The sequence below is a fragment of the Babylonia areolata genome, chromosome 2, assembly GCF_041734735.1.
Source record: "Babylonia areolata isolate BAREFJ2019XMU chromosome 2, ASM4173473v1, whole genome shotgun sequence".
NCBI classification, from domain to species: domain Eukaryota; kingdom Metazoa; phylum Mollusca; class Gastropoda; order Neogastropoda; family Buccinidae; genus Babylonia; species Babylonia areolata.
Window position 1 is genome coordinate 44,850,976 of NC_134877.1, and position 11,296 is coordinate 44,862,271.

At 42.3% G+C, this 11,296-nt stretch overlaps 1 protein-coding gene across 1 annotated transcript; it reads left to right on the top strand.

The window, feature by feature from the left end:
- Nucleotides 1–3,990: 3,990 nt before the first annotated feature.
- LOC143279460 (uncharacterized) lies at nt 3,991–10,580 on the top strand. The gene is made up of 4 exons (XM_076583504.1): nt 3,991–4,564; nt 6,105–6,212; nt 7,163–7,958; nt 9,146–10,580. The coding sequence occupies exons 2-4, from the start codon at nt 6,105–6,107 to the stop codon at nt 9,331–9,333; spliced, it is 1,092 nt and encodes a 363-aa protein (XP_076439619.1). The 5' UTR covers nt 3,991–4,564; the 3' UTR covers nt 9,334–10,580.
- The last annotated feature ends 716 nt before the right edge of the window (nt 10,581–11,296 follow it).

The following is an 11,296-nucleotide window of genomic DNA, read 5'->3' on the forward strand; positions in this document are numbered from 1 at the left end:
TGAGACAATCCGTGTCTAGGGTGCAGACAATTGGGGTGGTAAGGTGCTGACAGTTGGGGTGGCAAGATGCAAACAGCAATCGGAGTGGCAAGGTGAAACAATTTGTGTGGTAGGATGTAGACAATCGGGGTGGCAGGGTACAGACGACAATTGGGGTGTTCAGATGAACGGCGTTTTCAGAGGTAAGAGAGAACAGTTGCACTGATATATCCTGAGAAGTAAAACATGGAAGACTTTCTCTCCCTCTGTCTCCATCTCTATCTCTCTCACACACACACACACTGTAAAGAACACATCACTCACTCGCTCAATCACTTCAGCCTGCGGGAGACAAAATGGACTTTTTAAAGCACCAGTGTAGAAAGAGAGATTAAAAGCAGCAAAGTTCAACAGACTTCAGAAGTGTGGATAAGATGATGTGGATCTTAAGGCAGTAAAGGGGCTGGAGATGTTCAAAGTTTGTTCAATTCCCAGATCTTGCTTGTCAACACGTAACCTCGATAAATCATCATCGGCTGTCAGTGTGCTGTCACGTGACCACGCTGTGCAACCAGCTAACTCTACAGTTATCGGCCGAAACTGATAACGATGCCCACTAACTCTACAGTTATATCCTTACACTGATGACGATGATCACTACTGATTCTTCTTCTTCTGAATCTTCTGCGTTTGTGGGCTGCAACTCCCGTGTTCGCTCGAATGTACACGCCGGAGTGGGCTTTTACGTGTCTGACCATTTTAACCCCGCCATATAGGCAGCCATACTCCGCTTTTGGGGGGTGTGCATGCTGGGTATGTTCTTGTTTCCATAACCCACCGAACGCTGACATGGAATACAGAATCTTTAACGTGCGTATTTGATCTTCTGCTTGCCAAAATACGCGAAGGGGACTCAGGCACAAGCAGGTCTGCACATATGTTGAGGTTGGAGATAAATATATATATATATATATATATATATATATATATAAATCCACCTTTTACCCACCTGGCGCCATTACCGAGATTCGAACCTGGGACCCTCAGATTGAAAGTCCAACGCTTTAACCACTCGGATATTGCACCCGTTGCTACTGATTCAAAAACTCGTGCTATGAGGCTCTCGCTCAACCTTTTGTTGGATCCCTTCTCGCTGAGGTTTTTGCAATATGAAAAAGTTGTCATTTTGACGTAAAAAAATAAAATAATAAAATAAAATAAAGAGAGAGAGAGAGAGAGAGAGCTGGAGGTTCCATGAAGGTGTTAGATTTAAACATTCCGCTTTCACTACAGGAATGTTACACTGTGGTAAACGTATAATAGGTAAAATTTCAGCTTAAGGGCAAAAAGGTGGGAAACTTGGAGTTACATAGAGAAATAAAGGAAATGTATGTTTTCATTGGAGACAGTTGCCAAAATGATTTCTGTAGACGGCAAATTATTTCTTTGATCTGTAGATGGAAGATGAATTGTTTATTACCAACTATGTCAGGAGTGTTTCTTGCATATGTGGTGCACACATATCAATCAGTAAGGTACTTGCCAAATGCATTTGTCTCACATCCCTGACCTGAAATCATATCTAGTGTCCACTATTTACAGCAGTCCAGCTGATGTACGATTTCTTCAAATATTAAGTCCGAATGTTATAGTTGTTAGTTACTTTCTCTCTCTCTCTCTCTCTCTCTCTCTCTCTCTCTCTCTCTCTCTCTCTCTCTCTCTCTCTGTCTGTGTGTGTGTGTGTGTGTGTGTGTGTGTGTGTGTGTGTGTGTGTGTGTGTGTGTGTGTGTGTGTGCGAAAGTGGATTTGGATATGTATGTATCAGGGTGTTGGTTGTTTTCAACTTTTTATATACACTTTTCGCCACATGTTGATTGGAATCTACACACTAGAACGAGTGAAAGGTTTAGTCTTTATAGAACATTTTCCAGCAATCATATTTGAAGCTTTGTTTGTTGTTAGACATGGACAGACACCTCAGGAGTATTACAACAAGGTTTAGATTCGGTGTATCTGATTTGTCTGTTCATCGTTCAAGGTACAAAACATTTAAGGAATCTGATTTGTTGTGTCCACTATGTAAGAAATCAGAAGAAGATGATGTACATTTTGTCCTTTGTTGTGAAGCACTGACTGAAGTTACAGAAAGTATCATCCGACGTTTTTACTATAAACAGCCCTCTGTGTTAAAATTGGCTTTATCAAGATGTTGTCAAGTACTGATGTTACTGTTGTACGTATTTTATCTCTGTACTTGTATGAGGCTTTTAACTTTGGAGAAATAGATACTGTTGTGTAAATTCTATTTAATATCTTCTTTTTGTATTCGGTTTCATCATTATGTGTTCTTCGCACTTCGTGCTATAATATTATGCATAATGAACTGTTCACATACCCCTTCATTAGAGGACCATGGCCTGTAATGATGATAAATCGTCCGTATCTCCGTATCTCTGTGTGTGTGTGTGTGTGTAAGGAACAGGCTTTAAATTTAAAACAGGACACTGCTCAAGTAACGGTAGTCGTTTTTTTTCTGCTCAAATTTACGCTTCAATCCCCACAACCCTATAAGCAATGCAGTTGATATTGATAGCGCAAAAGAAAGACGACTGGAGAAAGAGGCTGATCTGTCATTGCCTTCGGTCATGCTTATCTGTTAATTTTTCCTGGTCAGAGCTTTGTTTCAAAACTACTGATAGCATTCAATTCGTTTGTATTTCTTACCATGCTTTCTGTCAGTCTTCTCCATTTGCGTTTGTACATATCAGGCCTATATCTTATTTCGTGTTTGTGTCCGCCGACACAGCCGCCACTGAATCCGGACAACCTTCTTCATGGCGGATTCTACACAGGATGCTAAGAGGATGAAGGCCATGCTTGCGGCCTGCCGCCTGTATACTATAAGAACTGTAGAAGTTCACTATCACAAACACATCGTGCAGTACAGAGCTTTGTAGGTAACCCACTCAATCTTTTGTGATTAAATTTTGTGATGTAACCATTAATTCTGTGTACATAAGATAACAACCAGCTAAACCTGGCAGACGGACAGATACAAAGTCAGCAATCAAATCCAGGGAATTTTTCACTACTGTTTATACAACAACGATACTGAAGAAGCTGCTAGCTAGTATTGCTAAAAGAAAGGGGTTTTCCAGGGCTAGGTGAGCATGTCGACATGAAACGAGACCTTGCACATCATGAGTCACTGGCTTGGAACGAGACATGCGTAGCTTTGCACTCTTGATTTTCGGCTGGATACCATAATAGGCCTGGCTATCATCCCAACACAGTTATCGAACATAAGCTTATTTTATTAGTGGTGGTGGGTGCTGTACTTTATGCAAACGACTGTGTGTCTAATCCCATGACCACTGCCATAATGTGGTCGACGTATTAAAGGCCTCGGGAAAGTGGCCAACAAAGTATGCATTGCCAAGTCAGAATAGCACAGCACCATCGCTTCGTTGAAAACATTTCAAAAGCTGTGTTCTCTAGTGTGTGTGTGTGTGTGTGTGTGTGTGAGGGGGGTGGGGGTGGGGGTATTTCTTTTCTTTCAAATCAATCAACGTAGTCTTCCCATCAGTTATAAGGGAGAAAACTGCACAAGCAGACCGCGTCGGTCAAGACGAGATGGCGAGTTACTGTCCCTTGGATGAGTCGCCCACTGTTGGTGACATTGCACAAAAGCACAATCTGCACGTCAGCACGGCACCTTTGCTGTTATTGGGGGGAAAATAATGAGGGTTAAAAGTTTAAAAGGTTGTTATACTCCCTCTCGTGTGTTGGCGTGTGTGTGTGTGTGATTTTTTATTATTTTTCCAATCCACGAGCATAGTTTCCCAATGTAAGGGAGAAAACTGCATAAGATCGCGTCAAGAAGAGATGGCGAGTTACTGTCCCTGGTATGGGACGACATCGAACTGAGTCAACACATGACGTGTGGATGACATCACAACAGTTCTTTGTTATTCAGATTGGTTTTGATGTTGTTCATTTTCTAGTGTGGTTTGTTTTGTTTTTTTGTTTTTTGTTGTTTTGTTTTTGTTTTTTTTGTTTTGTTTTGTTTGGGTTTTTTTGGTACGGCCATGGAAGTATTTCAGTCATAGCGCTACAATAATCGCCAAGCACAATAACTCAGTGATGTTTGACCAAAAATGTATGAAAGTAACGTGAATACTCTTGACAGAGATGTTGGGAAAAAAACATAATCAATACAGGTAACAGCAAAATATATGAATAGTAATACGAATACTGGTAACAGAGAGGTTGTAAAACATGTTCAATACAGGCGGGACCTAAATGTCTGAAAAGGAATATGTATTACGCCCTTGTTGGGGATACTGCCCTCCCTTGGCCCACAGTCACGATCTATTTATAGGTCCATGCTTCATCGCACACACACACACCCAAGTGACATGTCAGGAATCTAGCAATGTGCCGACCTATTTATTAGACTGTGCATGCGTGCCAACAGCTCACGAGAAGCTATAGCTAGCCAGCCAAGAGGATTGCCCATACCTCCGCAGAAAATTGTAGATTTTGAGGCGAGAGAAGGACCAGTACCAAAAACCTGTACATTAAGGTAATTGTCATTGCTTGTGTACTTCCCCATAATTATCTGTTCTTGTCTTATATTTGACGCTATGTTGTGGCTTTCCCGATTCGTGCGACAGTAAATATACCATCACATATCAAATCTGCCACATGTGTTTTCGGTTAAGCCTATATCTCATCTTAATTAAGTTTGTTGTGACATATATAGCCCATTGGACGTGATTAGACGCGAGTGAAGCTAAACTGACAGGCGACCCAACAAAGCTACGCCTTTTCCCTGTTTTTTGTATCTCAAATTGAGGGATCTATTTTTACGGCAATTTTCTTGCGTGGTTGAAGCGAAATCACAATCGGTAGGTGTTGTGGCCCATTTTTGATGGTTATTGTATCTTTTTTTTTTTTTTTTTTTTTTTTAGATTAAGTCGCTACACTTATGTGCAGTCAACTCACCATGTCAAAGGTGCTTAACATTGGTCTGATCCACAAAATGTATTGCAATGACCAAGGACCTAAAAATACTTTTTAGGTCTGTGTGCAATGACACATAACCTTTCACCCTCAAGGCCAAGTTGGCCAATCAGAAAGCCGCTGTTTGTGTTAAAGGTCCCCCACCATGCAAAGGTCAACAAACAAAAAACATGGTGACCTGAGCTGACACACATGGGGAGCATGGTTTGTGTTCACTAGGTCTATATATTCCCCAAGGTATGTGTTTCCCCAGATGTGTGTTCCCCCAGGTCTGTATTGAGTTCCCACAGGTCTACATGTCTACAGACATCAGTCACCTAGAGCACACCCAACAGGATTGTTGCTCTGTACAGGGATTACCACAGGATTATAGATAAGAAAAGACAAGATATTTGAATACTGTTGGGTATTGGTCAGAGGTCAAATCATGTGATCCTTCATGTGACTGTGGTCAGATCATGTCATCCTCCCTTCAGGAGGAAGGTGGCAGAGTGGTTAAGCTGCTTATCTACCAATAGAGTGTCTGATTGAGGGCCTGGGTTCGAATCCTGGTCTTGCCCTTTTTGAAAGAAAAATCAAACTCGGCTTCAAGTCATTTGGATGAAACAATGAATAAACCAAGGTCCCATGTGCTGTACGCACCTCGTGCACTGAAAAAGAACCAATGGAAACATATAAGTTGTCCTATGGCTATATTCTGAATGAGAAATCAACTCTGACAGTACACAAATATACATGCATGCACTCAAGGGCTCACCAGGTGTGTTTGGTTATGCTGCAGCCCAAGATATATGGCCAGCAGATGTGGTGAGGCATATGTTGTTTGCCCAAATGCATTAACACCTCCATGAGAAAGTGAAACTGATTTCATGATTAACTGATTGGATTCTTTATATAATCTATTGATGAATATTTATCCATCTTGCAGACAGATGAGATCATATGATATGATTATGTATAATTATATATGTGTGTGTGTGTGTGTGTGTTTCTACGTTATAGACAGATAGTCATGATTGAATGATCAGTGATTGAGTCAGTAATATGTGACACATGGACAGAAGCATTACATGACAGATTGATTGAATCACGTGCCACAGATGAACAGTCTGGCAGAACAGCTGAAGAAAGTCAAGCTGCGTGCATCAGCAGAGCCCATGAGGGATTTCTCCAGCCCTAAGACTGCTGGCTTCATCACAGACCATGAGGTCTCACTCTCTCTGTCTTCTCTTCTGTCATGCTATTCTCCCTCTGTCTGTCTCCATTTTTTTCTCTCTTTATACATTGCAGTTTAAGTAAGATGTTTTTAAATTGTACGTGTGTGTGTGTGTGTGTGTGTGTGTGTGTGTGTGTGTGTGTGATTTCATGCTTGTGTGCATGTATGTGTTGTGGGACTGCAAATGATCAGTGACATTTGTGTGTCATTATATAGTGACAGATGTGTGTGCTTTCAGGTGACTGCTCGGTGTTTCCACCTGACAGCTGTATGTTTCCATCTGATAGCTGTGACATGTGTTTCCATGTGACTGGTGATAGCTGTGTGTATGCTTCCAGGTGACAGCTGACTGCATTGTGTGTCTTCCCAGCTGACTGCTGACTGCTGTATGTGTGAGTTTCCAGATGACAGCTGACTGCTATGTGTGTTTCCAGCTGATAGCTATGTGTGTGCTCTGATAGCTGTGTGTGTTTTCAGGTGATAGTTATATGTGTGCTTCCATGGGACAGCTGACTGCTATGTGTGTGTTTCCAGGTGACAGCTGTGTGTGTATTTGTTGGTGACAGGTGACTGCTAAGTGTGTGTTCCCATCCGACAGCTGACAGCTATACATGTTTCCAGGCGATAGCTAAGTGTGTGCTTCCAGGGGACAGCTGACTGCTATGTGTGTTTTCACTTGACAGCTCTTATGTGTTTCTACCTGACAGCTTACTGCTATATGTGTTTCCAGCTGACAGTTATGTGTGTTTCCAAGTGGCAGCTTACTGCTAAATGTGTGTTTCCAGCTGACAGCTATATTTGTGTTTGCAGCTGACAGCTACATGTGTGCTTTCATCTGACAGCTACATGTGTGTTTGCAGCTGACAGCTGACAGCAATGTGTTTTTTTGCAGCTGACAGCTATGTGTGTGTTTCCAGCTGACAGCTACGTGTGTGCTTGCAGGTGGAGGACTATCAGGACAAGGTGCTGGACGTCAACACAGAGGTCTGGCTGTCACTGCTGGAAGAGGAGACATTCCCCTCAGACTACTGCCCCATCCAGCCGGCGGAAGCCCAGCTCATAGTCTCCGTCTACGAGCGTCTCTATGCCAACCTTGACCCCCCAGCCATGGCAGCGGTGGCCTGGCAGTCGGCACTGACAGCTGAGGAGCGGGAGGTGATGGTGGGTCTGGAGCAAAGGCTGCAGGGCGTGATGGACCACTTCCTTCTCTCCCACAGTGGTGCCGACTCTGTCTTCGTCAAGACCTCCAGCCGCAGCGCCAAGGATGCCCCGCTGGCCCAGAGCCGCTTTGCTGACCTCTACCGGCAGCTGCTTCAGCAGGAAGAGGAAGAGGCCAGAGGGCAGGAGAACGTTCAGATCACCTGTCTGCTGACTGCTGCCTTTCAGGCCATGCGTGTGCGGCGCGCTGATGAGGTGCTGGACATGACGCTTCGCAGCGAGCGAATCTACCAGGACCTGCTCCTGGCCCTCAAGGTCAAGGACAGGTTTCGGGAGAACTTTGTCATCCGCACCTTTGTCAACATCAATGTCGATATGGAGTTCCGGGGGTTTGTCTTTGGCGGTCGTTTGGTGGCACTGTCCCAGTACAACTACCAGATCCACTCCGGACGACTTTGTGACTGTAAAGACAGAGTGGCTGACAGGATCCTTGCTTTCTACAACAACACTGTCCGACCCAAACTGCAGGCAGGCAACTTTGTTCAAAACTTCATCATTGACTTTGCCATTGGAAGTAAAGGTATTACTGTCTTTCTTGCCACTCTTCTTTCTCTCTTCACATATGATTGACTCACAAGTACACACAAAGTGCCTATCCACCCTGTTTATTGATCCACATATATACATATATATCTACACACATGAAGTCTATAGATGTGTTAATCCTGTTGATTGACTTACATATTACAACACAAAGTGTTTCTGTTGTTGTGTGTAGCAGGCTGTGTGTGTTTGTGAGGGTGTGAGTGTGTGTGTCAAGATGCAAGTGTGGAACGTTTCCCTTCAGAGTAAGGATTCAGGCATGGAACATTGCCTAAAGATTAAGGATTCCGGTATGGAACATTCCCCTAAGAGTAAGAATTCAAGGATTTAGGTGTGAAACATTCCTTTAGGAGTAAAGATGACAGGTTGTGGGTGACAGACAGTATGTAGTAATCACTACATGTGTTGAAGGTGATAGACAGTTATATAGTCATCACTACATGTGATGCAGGCAATAGACACGAAGTAGTAATCACTACATGTGCTGTGGCTGATAGACACTATGGAGTTATCACAACATGTGATGTGGGTGATAGTATGTAGTAATGACTTGATGTGATGTGGCTTATAGATAGTATTTAGTAATCACTACATGCAATGTTGATGATAGACAATAGCATCTAAATATGTAATAATCATTCCATGTGATGTGAGTGCACTATGATATATATATATATATATATATATATATATATATATATATATATATATATATATATATATATATATATATATATATATATATATGTGTGTGTGTGTGTGTGTGTGTGTGTGTGAAGTGAATATGTGTATGTATATATTTATGTAGTACAGTGCACTGCTGCTTCAGACAACAGACTAGGGGTAATAGTATACATGTAGTAATCATGACTTGATGTGATGTGGGTGATAGTATGTAGTGACCACTGCGTGGTGTGATTTGGGTGATAAACAGTATGCAGTAATCATGACTTGATGTGATGTGGGTGCACAATGATATATATATATATATGACTATGTTGTACATGACACACTGTTGTGTGTGTGTGTGTGTGTGTGTATATATATATATATATAATGACTATGTTGTACATGACACACTGTTGTGTGTGTGTGTGTGTGTGTGTGTATATATATATATAATGACTATGTTGTACATGACACACTGTTGTACTGCTGTTTCAGATGACAGGCTGTGGGTGATCGAAATCAACCCTTTCCTGAACACCACTGACGCTGCTCTGTTTAGCTGGGAACATGAGCAGCATGTGCTGCAAGGTGAAGGCCAGGGTTTCCAGTTCCGGGTCACGCTGAAACCACGGCCAGGAGCGAAGACTATGCTACCCCACAGTGTCAGGACGTTACTTGGGTGATACGTTCAGTGTCAGGGTTGCTTCAACTGTTTAATGCAATACTTTTTGTATATTTATATCATTTTATTTATATACCTTGGCTAGTGCGTTGTTTTTACCAGGGTGTCCTGATGTGTGTGTGTGTGTGTGTGTGCGGAGGGTTGCTGGAGGGTAGGTGCGTTGACCAGGTGTGTATGTGAGTGAGCGAGTTCAGTATGTCATTGGAAATGGTTTTTGTAATTGTATGTGGTCTTCAATCATTTTGTTGATTCAGCTATTGCAATGCATATATCTTAATCAGTGGTTTATGAGTGATTGTGCTATACATATTATATATATGTTTAAAGTTATGTGAATACTCGAGACAAAAAATCTATTACATCTTATTTTTTTGTGTCTTATTTTGTGGTACGTAGTATCTTATTGAAATATTTATTTTCTACGTCTTCATAATGATATGTAGCATGGCTGGTGTGATATTGTTGCCAGTGTGTACTAATGTGTGTGTGAGTTCGGGTGGTGGTGAGTGGGTTGATTGGGTGTATATACCTGTGGGTGCTTCAGTTTATGCATTGCAGAAAATGAATGTTCACTTTTCTCTCTGAAAGACATTTGCTTTTCATGGCAGTCAACTTTGATTTTGTCAAATATGGTATTGTGATACATATTTTAATGAATGGTCATGTTTTATATGCACAGTGGTACATGTATGAGCCGAAGGACACATTTCTGTTTTCTGTTCCATGTTGTTTCTCAAGGAGGTACCACTGCATTCAGACAAAACCATGTATGCCACACATCTGCAAGGCAGACATCCAACAGGAGCAGAACCCAGTGCACTATGTCAGACCTTGAGAGTATATTTATATATATGTGTGTACCCATCAGAATGGATTTCTTCTACTGGATTATTTGCCACTTATGTTGCCACTCTGGTTGTTTTTCAGTGCACCACGTGCATGCTGCACTTCACATCTCAGTTTATCATCTCATCTGAATAACTGGACACTCAGTTTGATTTTCCAGTCAAACTTGGGAGAAAGAACATGTTGATTTGAACCCAAACCTTCACAGACACTGCAGTTAAGCGTCTTAACCATTCTGCCACCTTGATCCTACTCCTGCCCACAACTTGGCCACTCAAGTGGCTAGTGGAGAACAGAGGGGGCAAAAAATGTGTGTGCACGTGTGCGTGTGTGTGTGTGGTTGATTTGGGTAAGGCTTTGGTACATATATCTTTGTCGGTTAAGGGTTGGGCCTTGATTTTTTTTTTTGGGGGGGGGGGACAGTATTTTTTACTGTTTTCACTGATTTGGGTTGTTGTTTTTTTACACCTGATTATTTTTTTCATTACCTCATATTCAAGTTTGTTAGCAATTGTCATTATGTGTAAAAATTGGAATAAAAATGTGACTATTTCCCTTGGTTTATAATTTCCTTTGTTTGAGAATTCCCACCAAGGTAGGGCACGGCATTGGACTCTTCCAATTGTTGACACAAACATGAGCTGTTTTTATTTTCCAGGGGACAGCTCTGAAATGGCCCCTTAAGTTGGTTAAGCATTAAGCTGAAGCAACATGATTTGAAGTGGGGTGTGCGTGTGTTTGTGTGTGTGTGTGTGTGTCACTGTGTGTGCGTGTGTCACTGTGTGTGCTGTGTGTCACTGTGTGCACAACAGGGAAGGAGGCCAGTCACTGAGGCAACACAAGGGTTTGTGACAGCAAAGGAGACTTGAGGTTCCACAATCCAGTGACCACTGACACTCACTGACACAGGGAGAGTGACAGTTTATTGACACAATGGCACAGGGAGAGAGACCGACCAGCTGAGTTACACAGGTCCAGTGACACTTTAGTGACACATATTGACACAGGGAGAGAGAGACCAGCTGCTGGGAGAGTGACACTTTGACTCATACTGACACAAGGAGAGAGGCTCGCAGAGTTACACAGGCCCAGTGACTTTACTGACTCACACTGACACA